The sequence below is a fragment of the Nesoenas mayeri genome (assembly GCF_963082525.1).
Source record: "Nesoenas mayeri genome assembly, chromosome: 2".
Lineage (NCBI taxonomy): Eukaryota > Metazoa > Chordata > Aves > Columbiformes > Columbidae > Nesoenas > Nesoenas mayeri.
Window position 1 is genome coordinate 139,520,417 of NC_137543.1, and position 23,637 is coordinate 139,544,053.

A 23,637-nucleotide genomic window follows, 5' to 3' on the forward strand; every position below is an offset into this window, starting at 1 on the left:
TTAGATAAACCAAGGGTTTTCTAATAAATAACTATTATATTATTCTTGTTTAATTAACAGTTGCTTTCCAGTGTGATGGGAAGTCTCACGTAGCTTCACTGGATATTTGGTAAGTTCTTTACTGAACACACATTCACAGATCACAATAGGAAGACTGACTCAGTACACAAGTCTAAGCAAACAGGCCTTGTCATTATAGTGAACTCAATGAGCCACCTGGCTAAATCCGTGTCTTTGTTCCGGTAAACTCCTGGTTTAGGAGTTTACATTAGATTCACCTTTATTTACATTGGAGTTTTGTACTAAATATGAGTAAGCCATCACGGACCATATACTTAGAATGGCTAAAAAACATTGCATAGAACTGGCAAAAGTTTTGATATAAAAGGACACAATTGGTCTTTCATATCTTTTTCTCCTTAAGAAAATTTGACTTTTGAATATACCAAACTTTTCAACCAACAAGGCAGTAAGGCAATGCTTCTTCCAGCTCTGTCCACCTAACAGAATTATTAAGGATTTTTTAATTCTTCTCTGCTTGTCTGATGGGTAAATATTGAATGTGCACGACTGCAGATGTAGCATAATCTCACTGTGTCACTGATCTAAACTACTGCAAAGGCAACACTGAAATGCATAAAATTGTGTACTTACTGCCTAGTTTAGACATAACCAAAGTGATAATTTCAAAAAGAATTAAAATTAGAATTACAAAAGTAAAATAGTAAAGAAAGAACATTAATACGTTTTGGTTACACAAAATGTTCATCTAAGGTAACAGCAAACTGGAGTCAATTACCAAGAAGATCTCTGTTTCTCAGCTGTTAACACATACAGCCTCTTTGAGGCACACAAATATAAATTGTCAGAGCTGAACCACACATGAGTTCTTAGTGTGGCTTAACGAGGCAGCTTATTTTGAATAAGAACAACTTCAGAAAATGAAATAACAGCTTTCCTGCTCCCCTCCACTTTGCCTTTCTTTTTCTCTTTTATATTGTGGATATTGGCATATATTTGTAAGATAGAAACTGTAACAAAGCCACAGTTGTTACTATAAACATATTCTTTTTCTCAGTTTCTTAAAATAAAAGCTTTCTCACTATATCCAGCTAAGTTCATAAGTATGATTGGCTTGCTTTAAAATCTCAGAAAAATGGCTTAGTAACATTTCATAGAACACTGAACACAAAATCACCCACTTACAAATAAAATTATACTTTGAAAAGAATGTCTGAATAATTGATACATTCTTTTTTATAATACACTGAATTAAAGACTTGATTTCTTTTCTACAGCATCCCTTTCTAGATGGACATGACTCCTGTGAGCTATTTATTTTGACAGGAGTTAGGGAAAGATATAAATACCAAACTGGTTTGAGATATTTAAAAATCACAGAGCATTCTTACTTCATTCTTGCATTTTGAAGTGGTTAATGAAAGACCCATCTCAGATGAAAGGGAAACACATGATAGGTTTACTGTACACAGACAACCACAAAAATGGCTTGCTCAAGTGCATCAAATACTCCAACTAAAATTCAGAATAGAAATTTTTCTCCAGTTCTTTTCAGTAATAACAACTCGAGGTATTATTAAAAATATTGGAGGGCAAAACTAAAAACAAGCAGAAACATGAACATGATTTTTCAAGAACAGAAATTTCTCCATGGGATCACTGGAAGCCATTGGGAAGCTTCTGCTACTTAACATTACTAGTCAGTGCACAAAAGCTATAAAGAAACAATTTTAACTGACTGCAGCCCTCCCCAACAAACATAATTGACAGTGAGAAAAATGCCATGTAAAATGTATCACTGAAGTGCTTTAAAAAGAGAACTCAAATATCTATAATTCAATATATTTCTGTCTGCCAAATTTCTTTTGTTAGAAATGAACAGAGACAATTTTATAATCAAAGCTCTTCCAGTGTCCATTAATAACTGTCTAGGAAACAAGCCTGTCAGCAGTGCATAACAACTTTAATGATAGAGACAAGTTTCTATCACTTTTCACAGCATTCTCTTCTATTTAAACTGGTTTAAAATACAATTTCTTTTAAAATGTTTATACTTACTGAATAGGGAGGTGTAGGCAAGGAGATTTTAGAGACAACTTTTAAAATGTGCCCCCTTTGTTTTTGGCTGAAGTGAAAAATTGAAGTGTTTACAACTACAGAATTATTCTCATCCAGGTGTTCAGGGAAAGGAAAAGGACAGGGTAAAGGCACACGAGATTCAACCTCGTACGTATCTTCTTCTTGACCTTCCGTCCACAGACCATTAAAGAGATTAGATGCCCAGTAGGTGCGGTAAGAATCCATTCCAGAAAGTATCGCTGCTGCTGTCTTCTCGACTGTCACATCGGTATTGTGCACTACCTAGGCTGGTTTTAGAAATCCCTAAGAGGCATTTTCAACAGAGCACATACATTTAACAGTCTGAAGACACAGATCAGCACTGTTGGTTACAAACCCACTCAGAATCAGCAGGGAGCCGCAGATCACATTCTCAAGCAGAGTAATTCAGGAGCAGAGTAATCCAAAATAGAGATAGGTGCAAGAAAAGTTTGTATGCTCACTCCTAAAAGTCCTTTGCAGAGAATTTTTCACATGAAAAAGCAACAGAAATCTTCCAGTAGCAGCTCAGAGGTCATTTCCAAGGCAAGGCAGCATGAATCTTTTTTTACCTGCACAGGTATGCTGCAGCAGACAAGCAAGCTAGCAGAACAGAAACTAACAACGATTTCCCATCTCCACTACGGCAAATGAAAGAGAAATACAGATATGTCACTATTTGCCTTCATTCTCGTTCTTGGAGTTAACTCAGCAGGAAGAACTTTCTCAAATCTGCTAGTTTAAAGGTTTCCTGTTCGTATCTCCCAGCTGAAAGAGTTCAGGGGAGTGGCCTGATTTATTTACCTATATATAACACGAGCAGGTGGAATTTGAGTTAATACACCCACTACATGCCTCGCCTGAAAAGATTCAAACTGTACTTCAGGTCTGAAAGTTTGTGTTCAGACAGGTCTCGGCTAGTTACTTTGAAGATTTTGCCAGGTTTTTCTCACTCTTTTAAGTTTGTTTCATGAGATGGGTACATGTTTGTATGTACAACACCAGTGATTAAGAGGAAAGGTTAAAAATCTTTTCTGCCTGCAATTAGTTTTAGATTATTTTTCCTACTCTGCAGTATTTTATGAAGTATTTAGTTTCTGAATATTTAAAAATAATTGTCAGGTCATCTACAAACCCTTGGTACATACAGTCACCGTATATAATCCAGTAAGCAAACAACAGACATTACAAAGCAGACAAGCTTGAATGCTTGCAAAGGACCTCTACAGAACAGCCAGAAAATATGTCAATATTTATACTTAATACTGCTGGGGGGGAAGGAACGTGTAAACAGATTAACATGTTAGAAACTTAAAAAAAAACCCAGATATGATCATCAGGGATAAATCTATACTTCTGTAATTCACATTTGTGAAAAAAAATGTGTGGGTATGTGTTTGAGCCAAACCATAACAGTTACTGGTACTGGCAAAGTCTCAGCTACAAAGCTAAGAAGTGAAAGCAAACTTTCCTGATCAATTGCCTAGAATATACTGATTCCTTTCATTGGTATAATGAAAAAACTGTAGAAACACCAGTCACAAAAATAAAATAATTTTGGGCTATGTATAAAACTACTGCATTTAAAGATAAGCAGCAAAATGTTCAGAAAAAGGCAGCACCAAGTAGAATAAATAATTGACAATACTTTAATAATTGCAGCATGAATTCTTAATTACTGTAAAACTTTGAAATAGTTTTTCCTTCTCTGTATCATCTTAACTTTAAATACAAGATTTTCTACAAACACCTAACTATATATTTTAAGAACTCCATATATTGGAGTATATGTGTATCCTTTTTTATTATTACGCAATGCTAGGTACAAAGCTGAAAAAAAATACCTGAAAGATCCAAATATCTTTTTTTTAATTTAACTCATGCTCGAACAGAAGAAAGCTGTTGCAAATAAACACAATACAGAAACTGATTCACAAGATCCACCGGACTACTCCTACTACCCCCACCAGAGCAGGGGGGTGCTGAAATTGTATTTAAATTACTTTCAACTTTACTAAGTACAAATTAGTATTTTTTTTTTAAGAATAAAAGAATATCAACTTCATTTTTGAAGTATTTCCAAAACCAACAAATACTTAAAAGTTTAAAGCTTTTAAAGTATTAGACAACTGAACTTTCATATTACTTTCATCATCACAGCTTTTTTCTCTCTCATTTCCAGTAGTTACGATTTACACATCTTACACCCAGAGACAAGAAAGCAATGACTTTTAAGTAACATCATTACTAGGTTCACTAATAGATGGGTCTGTAGCATGAAACACATTGTATCCCTGGAATTTTAGTCTCAGATTAAAGAGCTGACTCTGAAGACCAAGTTATTCAAGGGAGACTGACTTTAAAAGTTAGTGAGACAGAGAGTATTTACTTATATACATTCAAATTGTGATGTGCATCATCTAAAAGTAAAGCACATGTTACAAGCAGAGTGACTTGAACTGAGACAGGTACACAGCTTCCATTTCATAAACAGGGAAGCACTCCAGAGAGCGACCAACCTTCCACCAAGCAAAGTACCCAACAGCAAGCAGAAAAGAGCCCCCCATACACACCTTTTTTTTTTTTTTAGACTATTCATCAATTTCATACCTCACAGAAATACCGCAGAGCAGGAGTGCAGCCTCCTTTTCTCATAGCAAGGCAGCTTTGTGCTCACCCTGCCGTGTTTAAACCCTAGCTGGAGAAGAACTCCACCCTTTTGGCCAGTCAATTTACTAAAATGTTCATCAGGAGAACTGAGCAGAGTTGCCCTTAATCCTCCCTCTTCACAAGGGCCAGCTCAATCTGCCCTGACACCTCCTGTCTCCTCTCTGGAGTGCAGGAGAATGCACATGACCCGTATGAGCAGTGAAAGAGTGCCCTAGTTTGAGAAACACGCCCCAGTTCAGGCTTCCCCTGCAGTCCAAAGTAGATTTCTAACATGGATCTTAATTCATCGCTTAAGCCATGCTGGAGCAGATTTTTTTTGGGGGGGGGAACCCAAAGTATTGCTTCAGCTTTCAAAATGAACCTACAAGTTTTATGCTTATTAAAAACACACTCATGAGAAAAACAAAGAAAGAAAATAATCAAGAGACAAAATTCACTATTAGATCACCCTACCTGATTTGAAGTTTCATTGATAGCTTCCAGAAGCTTTTCAACAGCCGCTTGTAGTCGAGAACTAATATTCAGAATGAGTTCTTCATTTTCAGGATCTATTTCCACTCCACTTTCTGCAAGGTGTTGGCTCAGTAGTCCTTCATCTGTTGCTCCTGACCACATGTTAATGTCATCATCTCCCATACTACCACCATGATATGAGGAACAGGACTCTGGAAGAACAACAGTTACCTTTTCACACAGACTCTAAGCACTTCAAAACATGAAAAATGGTACATCTGAGTTATGATTGGAAAGACAAGTCATAAAATGATTAAAATATTTGTATTGGTCACAAAAACAGAAAGGGAAATACTGCATACTAAAACTTACACAAACAAGGTACACAATGTGTTAATTAAAAACAACCAGAAGGAAGAGAGAAAAGGAGATACTAACAGGATATTAGATGTCCTTTCAGTATGCTTTTGGGCTCTGAGGCTCAGCTTCAAACCTTTGTTACTATCAGTAACCCTTCCTATTTTGAATAACTCTCAATAATGACTTGCACAATTGTCTTTAAAATACAACCAGGTAAAAAAACCCAGCCTGTTAATCACTGTTTCCCCAATGTCCAGCTATGTTAGTGTGCGTTAACCCTAAATCGTTCTGTTAGTGATTCAAAAGCACAGACTCAAACGAGTAAAGGGAAAGACATGCACGTAATTCACACACACCTTCTCAGGACAAACAAACTAGAAAACAGAACATCCAAATTCAGCATTATTATTAGTTAACTAAAAATTAATTAAAATGGGTAGCTGAACAAACCAAGTACGGTGCAGGGAGGGTGTAACTGTCCCTCCTGACAGGCCACCCGGCACTTGCCTGAGGGCCAAGGCAGCTTAAGGGCATCAATCACGCTGGCCAAAAAGCAGGAGACACAAAGTTTGCCTGTGGTATTTATTAAACTGGCAGCAATTCATCGAGAAAACAGTAAATTTGCCATATTTAGAACTCAGGGCTGTATTTAAGTGAAACAAGTGAAAGCGAACTCCTGAGATCTTTTACAATCACACTTGCAGTATGAAATAATACAGTAGTAGATCATGATAGTAGATACCTATTGTTGATATTGTGTTTTACAAATGAAGACGTGTTATGTCATTAGTCTCCTAAATTTGAAGTGTCAGAAATAAACGCCATCATGGAAAATTTTTTAAAATGACAGTTTCTTTTAATGAAATCTATTTCTGAAATACATTTAAAATAAAATAAATGTTTTAGTGTGTTTCTTTAAAGAGAAAAAAAAAAAAAAAATTAGACATCACTTTTGCCTAAGGTTTTCTCAAAAAAATCCCCCCCTTATTTTGTGGAAACAGTGGTATGACTGAATGAGGGAAGAATAGTCAATGCCTCTTTAGCAATAAAGTTGCCATACTGGGTTATCTTTGAATTTGAGTTCCTTGTTACTCCATGAATTGAGACTGCTGAACTGGAACAGTTTGTTTAGTTACAGAAACTGAAATGAAATTATAACAGGTCAATTTTACAAATTGCCTTTAAAAATGTAGTTAGTATTCTTGTTGGATACAATTTCCTTATACTTGTTCTTGCCTTTTAACCAGACATCCAAATAACATTGGAAATGCGAGTCCTCTTGTTGATGTTGTTTGAACCTTGCAAGAAAGTCAGATTCTAGTTTTCAGGTTTGCTTTTACTTGTAACAAGTTGCAACACGACTAACCACCTGGTTTACTTACTATACTTTCATAACTGCAAACATTCTGATAATTATATTTACGCATTTACTTCATCATGGATGCAAACTAATCCACAGCAATTTTAAATTAGAAAGGTTTGTTTTGTTTACTTTTATCTTATAATTGCTAAGATTTTTTAAGTGCAGATGTATCTAGTAATTTTTTTCTGGTACTTACACCATTATTGTTTCATATCTCCTTTAGATATGTGGGATATAATGTTACAAACTCTTTTCACACTCCAAAGGGAAAAAACAGAAGCACACTATATGCATGAATGGAATGAATAACCAGATGAATAGACTATACATTCACATGGCGCCTTTCATCTACACAGGATTTCAAAGCACTTTCGAGTACTGTACTTTGGAACCTCAGTCACAAACTACTGCAGTGGAGTCACCCTGGCACTGGCTGGCTGTCATTTTCTGCCAGCACACTCAATATTTGCAATAGGTTTGTATAACATAAAGGCTTTCCCATAACGTCCTAATATTCAACCCCCATGCAGTATCAGGAAGAGGCTGTAAAATGAACAATTTCATGGTTTTTATTCAATAACTTTCTGATTTCTCACCACCCAAATTCAGGTTGGCTCTGGGTGTCTCAAAATATCAATAGTGATGTAGAAGCTTTAATATCCTCAGAGTAGAAAGGACCTTCATTTAGGATGGACATCCAGCAGCATAATTATTTCCAAATGCTGTGCCAAAGTACTGCTTAAAGACTGGGTTGAAGGAAAACATATTCCCTGCTGAGCCACCGACACACTTACTGCAGCACCTGATGCTCTCTGGAGGCCACTCATCTTAAGCACTGACCAGGTAAGACCCTGCTTAGCTTCAGAGATCTCACAAAATAAAAGCCCAAAGTACAGTAGCACAGCTATAAACAAGATAAAACAATGACATATTAGTTAATGCACAATCTAATTCTTTCTTGATGGAGTACAAATTATCTCTGTAATGTTCCTGTTTTCCTTCTCAGGGTTAACCCATAATTCATTTTCTATAACCCTTGTATTTTAGGAAGTTATTTGCTTGAGAGGTACAGTTGAACTCTGCAATAATGAGTGTATGCCAAATACAAAGATAAACATTTGCAGTTTGTTGCAAAATCATCTGAACTTCTGGTTGTCTGGAAACTTTAAGAGAAAAATTAAAAACATTGATGCCTCCTCAGAATGTAATCTTTTAAAAGCCAGGTCCAGAACATGTCTCTTAAATGAATAGTATCGCTAATATTATTACTACTTCTCGCCAGTGACCAGAGCAGTACAATTTGGCCTTCAAGAACCAATGACAAGATTTTAAACTCCTGTTTTGCTTATGTCTGTTCTTTTGTACTTTGTTTCCATTTCTTCTGGATAAATACAAAATAAAGTAATGTTAAACTATCATTCTGTTATATGAAAAATCTCAGAGCGAAACATCATAATTTACCTGAAATATAACTATAAAAATGAATAAAGAAAAAGATAGCGTCATCTAAAGTATAACTTGGTACATGGAAACTTTACTACTCTCAAAGATCAAAAAAACACAAAAAGTATCAAATGCATACAAAACCTATAATAATTCTTTTTATATTATAGGGTTGGCAACTCAAATAGAAAAATCAATAGCAAATGATCAATGTACACACCCATATTACAATTTCTGCAAAGTTGCACTTGAAAACAGTAGCTCATGTTAAATACCTTCCTAACTACAAAGTGAAAGTCTCCGTATCTTTTTCCCCTGAAAATGGTCTAAGTACACAACATATTAGTACAGCAACTTTCCAGAAGATTTTCCACTGTGGAAGCAAGAAATAGAAACGTTGCCAAGTCTTATTAACCACCTCGGCACTTGAATGCCTAATGCACATTTTACTGATCCTTACAATGCTGTTCAGCCTCCTATCCCAACAGAACTAAGATGAAATTCTCGATCCCTCATTTTTTTTTAGCTGGAAAGAAAAAAAAAATAGAATATATCTGGCCCAAGTAAAAATGTCTTCTGCCTGTGTAAAGTCTATCCTTGTAATAAACAAACAAACAAACAAACAACAAAACAAAACTAAAAACCAAACCACACAACAAAAGACCAACAAAGGTTCATATTGTTTCCTTTGCCACGAAGCTTGCAGTTCAGCACGTCAGATGTCATGGTCCACTAAATCTTTAAAAAGTGCTTAATTAGACAGTGCTTACTCAGAAGTTATGAGCTGTCAACTGACATTTATGAAGCAAAACAAATTTTGCATCATGGAGAGGTAGTATCTTAGTTTATTCCTGGGATTACACTGAGAAACTCAGGTTAGTGGTTACAAGCTGAAAACAGAAAAAAAATCAGTTTTATGGCAGTTCAGTGTATAAAGCTATTTACTACCTTGTTCCTGGTACACTGTTCAGAAACAAGGAGCTCAGAAAGCAGGTAAAAGGGTTAAATGTTCAAGGAATGCCATAACCCCACAGGCTTCTCCAGAGCAACCTGCATCACTCTGCCTAAGGTCCAACACCTGAGGGAGGGAACAGCAAAGCCTGCAGGTTCTCTCACAACGATTCCTGCCCCAAATCTCCAGATGTAATTAACTCACCAGATTACTGAGCACAAATGCTGTTCACTTCCAATGCTATGTTTTATGACTGAAGTTTGAACTTTACACACCCTGCTAGAAATAAAATCCTGCGTTAGCCAATAATATAGGCAAGGTCGCAGATAAACTTCTATATGCTCTAATAAATCAGGTTGTGGTTGTAAGTATGTGACCTAATGATTCAGCTTTTTGAAATGCTGAAACTCAGCAAAAACAGTAAGCTGAGTTTTGCTGGTCAATAAATATGGATTACATTCAGAAGGTCAGAAAGAATTAATTCCATTCAACACACTGTTTTTTCTATTTTATTATTAGATTTTTTTTAGTACAAATGTATTCCTACAAATTTCCTAAGTAATGAAAAAGGAAGATCTGTTTGGCTAGATATTAGAAAATACAATAACATGCACAGGTTAAAATACATAAGCAGTGTGTACCTATTTCTTACCTCCAGAAAACAATGGGAAAAAAATGTAAAAGCTTATGTCCTCTTGGGCCATTCAGTGGAAGTATAGGAAATGAGTAACAACAGTCCTGTTGCTGAAAACACTAACAGAATTTGTGATCTATTTCTGTTTGAAGGAGGATCAAATACTTCAGCTGATGAAACAGTATGACTGCTGCTGTGCCTGTCTGACCCCAGTAGCAGAACTACAGACACAGCAAGGATGCTGCTGCATCATTTTGAAAGGGAAAAAAGAGAACTGTGAATACCACCTCAGAGATACACTACAAACTCTACATTCACCCATTATAGCCAATGTAAGCTCGGGTCTTCTTAATTCCCCACTCTTTTCTTTGGTTTCTCCCCTTGTCATAATTACTTCTGAATGTAAGGACACATGCAAAAAAGAATTCTGGAATAAACGACTGGTATGTGGGCAGCTTGAATGCTGCTCTGTGCCGAGTGTCTTTCCAGTAACAGACACAATTGCTTTGTTACAGAATAGTGACACCTTACACGCTGCTTCAAAAAACACTAAAAGCCAATACAACAGTTAAAACAGTCAACCTTCAGCACTGGCAGAATGGAACAGAATTATCTATTTAGGAGAGCACTTTCTCACCAGGAGACCTCACAAGAAACTAACAATAAATCCCAACTCCATGGCCTGGTGTGCATGTACACAGTTGCATTACAAAAGCAAGCCATAAGTCTACATTGCACCCACCCAAAATACCAAATAAAGGTGCTTTTTAAACTGTGCTTTTCTACATATATGCAATGCAAGGAATCCATGTTAGGAATTGTTACTGCCAATAACTAGTGATAAATACAAGTATACACATCGCTGTGCAGGAGCAAAAAGCGAATGCATGTCCTGTGCATTGTACATGCCTGTGCGGAGAAAGCACATATGAGAGTAGTGCGGTAACCATTATGTATGAGCACTCAGCACATATAGTTAGGTATTTGTTATCTGAGAAAAGGGAGCAATATTCTCACCACATAAGAATGAGGGAGAAAAAGCAACAGTGCCTGTTCTCTGAATAGGTACGGCGTAAACATGAACTAGGTTCAGTGAATGCACTGGAGAACACCACAACACACAGAACTGACAACCTGTGAGCGCTGCCTTCACAACCAGAACACATTGGTATTTCTTTGGGCAACGTATGTTGTGAAAATCCCAATGGTTTTTACACACCTCAGACTATACAATGAGAACACAAAGAACACAAAGAATAATTATAAATCGTTGGGTTTAATATAGAAAACTTATTTAAAATACAGTTTATATAGAATTTGAGACTACCTCAGAACACAAGAGGAGGTGGAGGTGAACTTTAAGCCTGGTCATTGCTCCTTTTACCATATGGCTAGAAGACTGTGTGGAAAATAGTTGCCAGTGGCTGAAGATGCTTTCAACTGCTTTAACATAAGCAAACTGTTCACTTCCCATCCCAAAGTAAAGTGCAAGAATACTTCCCTTTGAAATAAATGATCCCTTCAATTACAATCTTTAGGGTCTCCTGGACAAGTATCAAAAATGAAGGCCAGAAGCTTTCAAAACATAATTTTCCTCACAATTAAATGCAGTGAAATGTGCAGAAAACAAAAGTTATGAGTTTTTTTAATGAAACGGCAGTACTAGCATAAGAGTGCTGTTAAATTCTAAAACTGAAGAACTCTTAGTCTGCAGTTGTACACATTTCACCACAGATAACCTTTTCAGTAATCAACTAAGATGTCACTGTGCTACAAAGTCATACATAATGTCTTAACTTGCCCAAGGCTAAGTGTGACCTATATTATAAGCCAGAAGGAATCAATAATATTTAATAATCTGTATTTTGAATGAAAGAAGTAAAGTTCATCTTCATTTGACATTTGTATAACTCCTTTGTAGTAGTCGCTTTCTTAAAACTGAAATGTAGTATTTGACTTCCATTTTTTTTCCTCATTCACAGTAGTTATAATTCCAGCCGAATCCAGATGTGTTTCAGGCTGAACTGATCTGTTGTACATTGTCACCCAAAAGATCCAGGATGAATGTACACAACCTAAATGGTACCTAAATGGCAATGTGACAGAGTACCTCTTCTTGCCCAAAAGAGAAACAGACATGTACTGTCACAAGAAATTAATCACAGTCTGAGAGAGTTCTTAGACACTGGTAAGCAATGAACTACAATGTTGAAATACTCCTTTAAGCTTGTGCCAAGTAGCACTCCTCCAAACAGATGATGGGCAAGTCTTGGAAGTGAGAAAGTTCCTGGAACTGTTTCCAAAAGGCTATTTGCATGCAACCACCCTCTCTAGGAGGCTAAAGAAACCCAAAGGCATATATACATATACTGGCAGTCCCACGGCAGCTGGCCTCTGTGACCAGTAACATCCCTATGTACGTTAAGTGAACTAGTGCCTTTGATACTAGTTCCCATTCCCCATACATACAGAGGAAGATGTAAAGTTGCTGGAAGATATCATGAAGCTATGTCATTCTCTTTCTCTTTGCCTCCTTCAATGGGAACATATTTATTTTTGTATTTCTTAATCATTTTCCCATTCTCTTGCAGGCTTTCCAACAGGACCCTAGATCCGAGTTGTAACTGGCTTGGAACATGACGCAGACAGCTCCTGAAATGTTGTCTCTTAAGCAGATATATGCATTCAAATGACAAGTATTTTTAAAAGGAAAAAGTTTATTTTTAATTAAAAATTTCAAAATAAAAGTTATTTCAATATATAACAAAAGCATGCAAATGCTACCTGTTATGAAATAGAAAACCATGCAAGCAGTACCTTTTTCATACCCCACACGGATACAGGGTTTTACTGACTCTTCTGTTTCGGTGTCCCATCCAGTTGGTTTGGAAGGTTGGACTTTCCCAGTCTGATCCAGTAACCTGAGAACATGGCGACCAATTGTCTCCTCCATGGCCATGGTTGTCTTCACAACTTCTAAAAGTATCTTCATGAGCTTCTCATTAGCCTTCTGAAAAATATCCCTGCAGGACAGAAACTGATCAGTCCTTTGATCTTCCTCTGCTTTCGAAGTGTTTTTTACCCCTTATAAACCCTTGCAACCAGGAAAGACTTGCAGTTGAAACAGTAAAATTAAGATTTTTGAAGACCAAACCCCACAGCATATACATAAATAGTAAAGGCACATTTGTGTTAAAAGTCATTCTTTTTACAAAATATATAACAAGCAAAACTATTTATCAATATTTGTACTTTTATCTTGGTATTTTATCTAGTTACAATTTTAAAGCAGAGGTCTACATTTGCCTGGTATTCAATCCAAACTTACTCTCTTCTCAAAGTGAGGAGATCTGCATAGATCAAAAAAGTTACTAAATAGTCAAAAGGTATTATCAGATACAACAACTATATTCATATAAACTTATTTCATATATATACCTACAATGTGTATCAAAATATATGTGTATACATAATGTATATGATTCTTTACGTGTGCAATATGAAAGATACAGTAAAATAGGCTAAGATTTGTCTCATGCTCTATGCCATTACATTTTTAGGCTTTATAAAAAATAAGACGTTACATCTGAAGTACGTAAACTTGGAAATATAGTTACCTAGAATTAAAAATGCCATTATCATCTGTCAGAATAAAGCTTATAAATATTAATTTAACAACACTAACATGATTCTCAAATTTTTTGAAAAAATAATGTTTTCTTAACAGTTCTAAGCACCTTTCTTTAGAAAGAAGAGCTGACGATGTTTCATCAGGCTTTCTTCCTCCATCTTCATCCTCAAAGATCTGCTCTCTAACATCGTTTTTGTTTTCATTTTCATTCTGAGTAAGTTTTTGCAGAGGGAGAGAAGACAGAAAGAACAGAAATCCTGTCATGCCGGAATCAACATATTCTTCTCAGATGCAGTAGAATACAAAATTTGAAAGCTAAAATAGTTGTGTTTTGTTAATAGAACTGCACCGAATTACAAATCAAGCAATACTCTTCCTACGTGGAAAAATTAACTAAAACAAAACAGGAAATCCAAGGCGGGGCCTATGAGAAAGAATTTTGTAAGGCTGATTAAACAGTCCTCATACGTTCTGTTGGGTGTTGCTATAGCAATATGAAAATGCGAGTTCACCTGAGTAAATAGCTACAGTAATAACCCCAACCTTCAAGCTGTTTAACTAGTTTCTGCTTACCTGAGGTAAAAAAACATGTCTGCCAGTACCATCTCTTGATTCTTAAGCCTGCTCTGTTCAACCAATATCCAACATCTTTTAGGGAAATATGTTACATAAAAAGAGTTGCAGCATAAAGGAATCCTGCTGGTTTGACATGCCACAGCTGCCGAGAAAGTCAAAGTCCATATTTACCTCTGTCTGTGTGCTAGTGTTTTGTAGCTCACAAAACAGCCTCTCTTTTCCGGGTACGGAATGTTGTTTTAAGGATTCCAGTTCTTCTAAAAGCATTCTCTCTCTCTCTGCAACCAGGCTGTCATTCTCCATCGAGACACGCTAAGAAATAAGTGTTAGAGAGGCACACAAATTTGTTAAGCTTCTGAGAATTAGTCAGTCCTGTCGCTTCTAATTTTTTACATATTTTGCACAATGAAATTTCATTTCACTTTAAATGGTTACAGAGACATTGAAAGCTTTCTGGAATGGAATACAGCTAATAAATACTTTTGGTACCTTACACCTTTAAGATTTTCATACAGTTTGTATACTCTTGATGAAACACGGTGGTCACAATGCAAACTGGAAGGTTAATTTCTAAACGCTACATGCCACAGTATGTGTTTTGAACAAGAAATAGATGAAAAAATGTTATTTTTATTTTAAAAAGCCTACACACGCTCTTTTTTAGAAGAGCTAGAAAGTGTTCACAGCTTAAATGCAATGCATACATTCCTGTGTGGCTCTTAAGGATAAACCATCCATGGCATTAAAAACTGGAAAACAGCCAGCAGCATAAGTTCTACTCATGTTTTTCATCACTTTCAGGAATTTGCAACACCTGATGAAAGATACAGTTGCATATTGACAAAGAGGTAAAAGAAGAAAGGATGTATGTATATTGAAAGGAAAGATTACCAGGATAAATGATAGAAAGACACCTACAAAGCAGGCCAGGAGAAACAGACACCTCACATTGCTGGAAAAGTCACCTATGATACAACTGACTGGCTCTTAAGATTCCCTGGCTCCTTGAGTCCAGATTTAAACAGAACAGAACCAGGTCTGAATAAGCTCTCAAGGAACCTACACCTCCACTCCATAGTGAACTAAAGGAACTTTATAATTCACTGATTACTATTTCCATGTGCATTTCTGTAATGTCACAGTGTTGAAATTAAATCAGAGCAAGACAAATTCTCCTGGATTCTGTTCACATTGTCTTTCAAGGGAAGGAATCCTTGAAGACAAGTCTATAAATAACATTTTTGAAGACTTAATTATTAAGATAAATTAATGAGTTTCATTAGCATACCTACTATAGGCTTTGAATAGATGTAAAGTGACAGCAAAATAAGTTTAAAAACGCAAAGAAACACTGGCGTTTCCCAGCAAACCCCACATTGTAGGAAGCCACCAATACAGTTCAAGTTTGAACCAAGTGGGGATGAGGAAAATTAAGAATTACACAGTATTTCTAGCCATGGCTGGTGGCTTCATTGATGTAAATGGATGGCAGCCTGCATCCTGCACAGGGCCATGTATCTGGAAGGTGTCAGGTTTACAACACATCTCCACTCACTCACTCACTCTCTCTTCTGGCTGCTATGCAGCACTGCAGCTTTCTCCAGTTTTGCAGAAGTCTAAATTAATCCATCGCTGACTGAGCTTTGATTAAAGAAATATGACTTTTATACATATATGCATACATGTATTTGTATATATACACACAAATAGATGTGTGTCTGTGTATGCATATACTAAATACACGAGTGTGTCAATATATAGAGATACACAAGTATAAGAATCTATATACACAAGTATAAATAAATCCAATTCTGCCTGGTGATATGCCTTTGTTAAACCATGTTAACTTGTTAAGTTAAACCCCATATTACCTCAGCTAGTTGTACTTTAAGACTCTCAAGCTCTGCTAAGAGTTGATCTTGATTTTCTTTTTGACGTTCCATTTGCTGCATGTGCCCTTGTCTCAATAATTCAGTTGCCTGCTGGTGTTCCTGATATTGCCGTACCAGCTCTTGTCGCATGTCTTCCAAACGTTCCTCATATAACAACAGCTGACTTGATGTTTCTGTATCTGATGCCGTCATCTCACTGTAGTGCTGAAATATTGGAAATATTTTTGCATTTTAAGTTCAATGACAGTTTCTAGTAAATATTTAAATAAATTTTAGAAAATACTTTCACAAATTAAAGTAGCTGTCATGAAAGCATTATCTTGTTGCCTGCTTCTTGGAAGGTCCAGACTTCAAATTATTCTCCATTTAAAAGACAAGATTTTAAAAAAACCTGTTAACAGTGTAAACCCTTATTCCTTTTAGCTGGTGGGGATCTCAACAGAAAATACAGTGGCACACAAACATGCATGTGAGTGTGTGTGAACAACATCAGCAGTTTGAGAGAGCAGTATCATACACAACAGAAATATTAGTTTATTCACTATCAAGATAATACAAGACCAGAACATTTAATTGTTACACAAATTTCAAAGTGTAACTTTGCTTCAATTAGTGCCCAATTTAATTAAAAAAATAAACCTAGGATGAAATTGTGAAGTAAAGATTTGTGATTGCTTTCCACCATACTTACTCCACACTTTACCCCTCACCCCATGTTTGTGCAATGCTAAATATGTATTTTATAATTTTTGTCTTCAGCAGATATCCTTTATCACAAGGGACTCAAACTCTTTAAATCCTATTTTTAATCTGTTCCTTGAATAAACACTACAATATAACCTCACTTACAAAAAGTCTTTATACAATTTATTGCTTGCAATACAGTTTTATCCATGAAACAATCTGTTTCATGTAACTGGTGTCATATTCCTTTCTTCACAGTGTAGGATGATGCTATGATAGTGAGGTAGAACATAGGAAAGAGGGGTAAATAATTTAGGTCTCAAGTTGTCACCCATTTGAAAGGGAAATATTTAAATGGATTCTTCATCTTAATTTATTTCTTTCCAGCTTTCTCATTGAAATGAACTGTACATTCATTGCAAAGCTTATTCAGATACAGTGCCTTACACACTGCCTTTTTCTTTTTTTTTTTTACACTTACCAAAGTTTCTTCTGCCATCAGCCCTTTGACATGAGAAAAACTTTCTTCAGAAATCACTGATTCATGTGTGATCTCTCCTACTATGCAACCAGGCTTGCTCTCAGAATGAAGCTGCTCCCCAAGTGAGTTGCTCTCACCAGACTCTTCGCTGAGTTCCTTGCAAAGTGATTTCAGTTCTTCTTCATGATTACTGCCTTTTGCTGTTGCTTTTATACGAGGGCCATCCACCTCTTCTTCACCACACTGCTTTTTAATTTCACAATGGATTTCCTGTTGATGTACAACCTGTGTTTGTGATGCTTCCTCCTTCTGCCTAGCAATTCTTGACAATTCAGTCTGCTTGGCAAATGCTACACTCATTGACACAATTACCTGAATAAATAAGAAAAATCTGTATTAGTTTATGCTTCACAGCATCTCCTGTTGCTGAAGAAATCTCATTGCTGACCATCAACAATATAAATAAAAGTACTGAAGGTTCTGATTATGATTGAATTTTTTTTTAAGAAGAAAGGTAAAAGAACATAGACATCTTGCCAGTCTCATCAACAATCATATCTTAAAATACAGACATGCTGTATTAAAGGTAGTTTAATAAACTATGATGTTATTTTCAATTAAAATATATTATTTAGCACAGAATTTTCTAGTTCTTTTCAGGAAAGATTCTGTAAGATGACTTTAAAAATCCCTGGCATATTGACGTAAGTGCAGTTGTGCTAAGCTTCCTCTGTCTAACCAACCATCCTTTGTAAATGTTTCACTGACATGAAATTTTGGGCTGTATAAAAAGACAGCAGTGCCATGTGCTTGAATTTTAATTGACCACAGGAATTTTACTTGAACCAGAAAGGAACTTCTGCTGGGATTAAATAGCTGCAGTTGCAGTTACAACAGCCTGGTAACTTTTGTATTGCTAAGTATTTCTTTCTAAGCCAAATAAACGCATTTTCCAACCATGTGAGAAGCTCTTTCCTAGAATACAGTCCTTTATAGTATAAGTGCAAAATCTTTTCAATTCATCAGCTGTTAAGCCTAAAGTAGCAAGAAATTCACTCTCTAGGCAACTGGATTTTCTAAAAAAAAATCTACTGTCAAGTATGGTTGCATGTGTTCTATTTTCTTTGAAGGTTTAAAGTAAAACACTATCGCCACCACCCACACAAACAGAAATTATGAGCTAGGAATAGGACAGACAACTATGAAAACCTAAAATGTTTCCAAATTTTTTTAAGACTTTCTTGTTCAGAAATTGGATGAAAACGTACCTTGTGAATAAATAAAACAAAAGTTAGCATATGGTATGGCAACTGTCTGAATTGTCAGAAATGGCAAATGAAAATGACAGTATTCTTTAAACATATTTTAGGTAACAAAATAAAAATAATACCTTTGCTATTTCTTCTTCTAGTCTGTCTTGGTACTGTTTTTCTAGCAATTTAACAACATCAAGATCACTCTGCTTGTCAACTTCTTTAGCAAGCTGTAAGAAAATGAAATCTCAGATCATGTATTTGTGCTTTTATTTAATTAATTTTAAAAAGTTTCAATCTGACAGAGATTTCTTCCTCGATTATATTATCTTCATTTCATGCAAATCACATAATTTTGTAACACAACATAAAAGAACATGGCAAAAGACTTTGCCTTGTTTCTGCTTCAAAATGAATTTTAAACGTTGAGTTTGCAACAACTCTTCTACCAGCACTACTTGAACTGTCAAATGCAGGGAAAACAGGTGAGAAAGCACAGCATCACTATTTTTCAAAACGCAGAATTTTTGAGCCACGTTCCCAGCAACGCTAGGGGAGGAATGTATGGAGTCTTTTCCATTTGGTTTCTAAGATCTTTGGGATGATTTTTGCAAAATTTCTCCTAAACTGTGCAGCCTATACTTCAAAAGTACCAAAATTTCACTTAAATCACTCTTTTTTCCTAAATAGTGTTTAAAATAAAGTCACAATATTTTAAAGACTCCTGAAGAAATCCCAGAATTTAAACACTATTTTTTTCCACTTTAGCAGGAAGCAGCACAACTAAAATGCTGTGTTTCAGAGAAAAAATAAAAAAAATAAACATAAAAATTAAACTTGGGACCAATAAAGCAAGTTTTATTGCTCATCATTTCAATAAATGCTTGTCAGCAAAATTTAAATATTTTTCTTCTAACATGGGCTGTCTAATAGTACGGCACAGTGCCAAGATGATAATTACTTTAATACTACCGAATATTAGTCCATATTTCAATTACATCTTAGAAGGCAAAGCATCTAAATTATACTGAGCATATATATATTAGATGTCAACTTGGCTGTACAATACCTCCAGTGCCTCATCTGTTCTTTGCTGATGAAGATTTTCAGGGCACTTCACTTTCCTGAGGACTCCTTTTAGCTTTATTTGTGAATCTGTGGACACACTAAAAAAGTAAAAGAAGCAGAGGGTAGAAATTAAAAAACCAAACAAATCAACCAGTATTTCAATATACATTATTTTTCCACTATTCAAATAGGCATTCTATAAATATACATTATATATATTCAAAGACCAATAACTACAAATATTTTCTTCAGAACACACCTTTTCCCATGCTATTAATTTAATGAATTTGACTTTATAATTCACCTGCCTTCCAAACACTAGCCCTTCCTCTCAATACAACATACCTTAAAACCTCAACCTTTTGCCAAGGACCTCACAAAAATTACCTTTAAAGATAGCTGAGAATATTTTGTGCTCAATAACTACAGACAATAAGATGAAAATAAAAGTGTGTGTTTGAATCACAAGGATATGAAAGAAAGCAGATTAGCTATGTGTATGAAGCCATAAAACACCTAGCATTTATTTTTTTTTAATTCTTTCAAATTGCTGTTCATCAATAGATGCACCGCTTTGTTTCTTATGTTATATAGATGAGGCATACACATGAAAATAGCAAGAAGTCTAATATGATTCATTTTATATTTAGATAGCAATATGCTGAAATATATTCAGAGATTTTTCCAACAGAACTGGTCTATATATTCAGAGTGCTATAAGTCAGTAAAAATCAAACTAACACCATACACCACCAAAACTCTAGCTCTGCTTTTACTACACTTTTAAAAAGACTTAACAGAAATACACTGCTGAGAGGACAAAATACAGTATCAAAATACCTAAAAAACCCCTCCTCTAGGATTTGTGATCTGCTACCACAAAGACATGAAAACCTTGCTAAAAGACAGGGTACAAAATAATTTAGAAGTTTATTGCCCATGAGACTTACAATCTTAACTGCACTAAGGTTTACTGAGACCATGAAGCTTTTCTTTCGCTCAGATCTGAGAGCTGGTGTAGATAATCTTAAAGTGGAATCCAGAACAGTAATTTTATAACACTTTTGACATTTTTAGCTACAAAATGTAACCTATTATTTTTAGCATTCATATTTAACTTTTGAATGAACAGCAGCAATTAATTTCCCTTTTTTTTGTTTTTCCCTTTTCTGATGTTGCAATAGAGTATATAACCAGATTAAAATGTCCCCAGAAAATTCCCAGGCTTGTCCACAGCCTTACTCCTACTTAGATCTTAGTTTAAAAGATGCAACAAACAAGATACGGAGACTGAGTAGGTAACAGATCATTCCACAAGTTACTGAACACATCTTTAAAAAACACTCATCTTCTCTTTAGGCTTGAGACGTGATGAGACAGACCTACATACTACACTGTTAGAAACTGATTTATGTACTGATCTAGGAACTTTTCTTGTAAAACTCCAGCTTCATTTTAGTGTTTAAATTTGAACTTAGGTATGAAAGCTATGAAAATGCAACTCTTCACGGGAAACTTTTTCTCTACTGGGTTAACTTACAAATACTGATAATCACTCTAAATGCTTGTTAAACATATGTAAAATGAGTTTTGAGTATTTTAGGTTACTAGTATCATGGATGAAATCAGAACACTAACTGCCCATTTAAAAATAATTTTGAAAACTTATATGAATATTTATAACTTGTCCTGGCCAACACACATTAAAAAGTACACAGTTCCACAAAATGCTTTTGGAAATGCTCATAGCTTGTATATTTTTTTTTTAAGGATTAAAAAGTAATTGATTAAGAAGTCATACAGTCTCTTGAAATTGCGTTCAGGCTAACAAACGTGTACCGAATCTGCTAGGCAGATAGTAGAAATCAATTATATAAAACTACAGCCTTGCTCTAACAGATGCATAAACGTTTGCAGAACTTGGACATTATTCACCTCAAAACAACTATACAACTATTAATTCATATGAGGAAAAAAATTGGTTATTTTACTTGCCACTTCCAAGACTAGGACACTTTTTAAGGAATTAAAGGAAAACTGTTTAAAAGCTAAAACCACCCACAGACGGCTAAGACTGCGATCAAACAAGGGAAAAACAGCCATTTGGGTTCTGATGGAACATGGTTGAAAGAAATTACTTTTGTCTTAATTCCTCTCAGCTTCTACGATTTATCCCACCACAGTCCTTTTGCTTTTTAAGAGAGTCCTGTGGTAAGTGTATCAAATATTTAACAATTTCTAGAAACACATAGACAAATTTCTCTGCTTCTTAGTAGCACCTCCTATTGCTACTGTGTTTCACCATTTCTCTTTTGCAGTTGGTGACTGGTCTAACAAACTCTCATTGTTCTCTCTCACAGAACGGAGATTCAGACAGAAGAAAAATGCAGAGAAACTCAGTGGATTACAAATCCACAAGTAGTAAACGAAATAAAGGAATACGAGGGTAAGTAAAACATGTAGCTTTACACAAATTGTTATTTGAAACACCTCTTTTTGTACACAGTGCAAAGTTATAAGCTCTGAACAACAAATTAATACCTTGTGTGGTCAGAGGACAGCCCAAAACTCTGAAGCTTATCCTGCAGATGGACAATCTCTGTGGTGTACCGCTCTTCGCTTTCTTTCAGCTGCTGTTGGAAATAGGACCGGAGGTGCTCCAGTTCTTGAGCATGCTGTTCTTCAAGTTGTGTTTTAAGGTTTCTTATCTCCTTCAAACAGTATTCTTGAATCTTAGGATCTACATGTAGGTTATTTGAAGGGGGGGTGGGAATAAATTGCATTAGTATAAATTAACTCTCTACCAAGTTATCAGCACTGATGAACTGAATAACTACTGTAGTTAAAAATTTCTTCTGATATCATATCAATTACTTTTCCCTAACAAATAATTATAACTTAATATTCCATTTTGCAAAAACTGTATTTAATATGGGTAACAGAACTTTAACTGTAGAAAACCGAAAATTATTAAATTGAAATTGTTTCACAGAATATAATTCCAAAATATTTTAGACATTTAAGAAAACTAGAGTTATCATACTGTAAAATCTGCAAAAATCTCTTATGTGCTTGAACTGGTAGTAAGCTATGAATCGGTTAAAATTTGAAGTAATTGTCTTTTCTCTCTCTCTGAATATACATACATTAAAAATAGCATATGCATCTTTTTACCCATAAGACCCTGTGTAGGGGTCTGCAGACATTCCATGTTTGTTTCCAGATGTCCAGGTTCCTCTTCTTTCCTCCTTTCTGAAGAAGATAACCATGGTTCTTTGACCTAAAAAACAACCAAGTAAATTTGTTTAGCAACAATGCAAAAATGTTAACTGCAATTATGAATAGAAACATATAAGAGAGGTTGGTGGCCAATGCATAAGAGAGAGTAACCAGTGTAACAACTTTTTTCATTTTACAGCCTAAATGACCAAGTCTACATTTATAGTGAGTTAATCGTCCTGTGCAGAATATCCACTGCAAATCTCAAAGTCCTGTATGGATGTAAACTGTTAAGTTATAATTCCTCTGACTCCAAGAACGAGAGGAAGACACTAACACCCTCAGGCCCAAGATGCAGTTTTTACATACAAATATTTTTTGTGTATCTATATCCATCAGTACATATGAACTGCAACCATGTCTAGATCCAACTGGTTAAGAGTACTCTGTTTAATACATGGAAGTACCTAATTTCAAATTTACAGACAAAATTTGTCTTTAGGAATCCAAGGTTCTTCAGACGAGCGTAAAAGTTTAGAGCAAGGAAGACAACCCTGGTGGAGGAGGATCAGGTGACATAACAAACTGGACATGAACAATTTGGTGGTGCCTGATGGGATACACCAACACGTGCTGAGGGAGCTCGTCTCTGTTACTGAGAGGTCATTTTCAATTATCTTTCAAAGGTCATGGTGACTGAAGGAGGTTTCTGAGGACTAGATAAAAGCACTCCTACCTTCAATAAGAGAAAGGAGAAAGATTTGAGGAACTACAGGCAAGTCAACATCACTTGGATCTCTGGGAAGGTGACAGAGCAAGTAATCCTGGAAACTATTTCCA

General features: G+C 35.5%; 1 protein-coding gene across 1 annotated transcript in view; it reads right to left on the reverse strand.

Moving 5' to 3' along the window:
* The window catches only part of AKAP9 (A-kinase anchoring protein 9), a 114,683-nt gene that overhangs the window by 38,969 nt on the left and 52,077 nt on the right, over nucleotides 1-23,637 (reverse strand). Inside the window, exons 13-22 of the mRNA XM_080338829.1 lie at nucleotides 22,753-22,858; nucleotides 22,120-22,318; nucleotides 19,580-19,676; nucleotides 18,648-18,740; nucleotides 17,258-17,629; nucleotides 16,072-16,296; nucleotides 14,372-14,512; nucleotides 13,731-13,834; nucleotides 12,811-13,016; nucleotides 5,242-5,453 (exon numbers count right to left, since the gene is read on the reverse strand). Coding sequence (XP_080194955.1) covers nucleotides 5,242-5,453; nucleotides 12,811-13,016; nucleotides 13,731-13,834; nucleotides 14,372-14,512; nucleotides 16,072-16,296; nucleotides 17,258-17,629; nucleotides 18,648-18,740; nucleotides 19,580-19,676; nucleotides 22,120-22,318; nucleotides 22,753-22,858 — 1,755 coding nt within the window. The remainder of the gene's footprint in view (nucleotides 1-5,241; nucleotides 5,454-12,810; nucleotides 13,017-13,730; nucleotides 13,835-14,371; nucleotides 14,513-16,071; nucleotides 16,297-17,257; nucleotides 17,630-18,647; nucleotides 18,741-19,579; nucleotides 19,677-22,119; nucleotides 22,319-22,752; nucleotides 22,859-23,637) is intronic.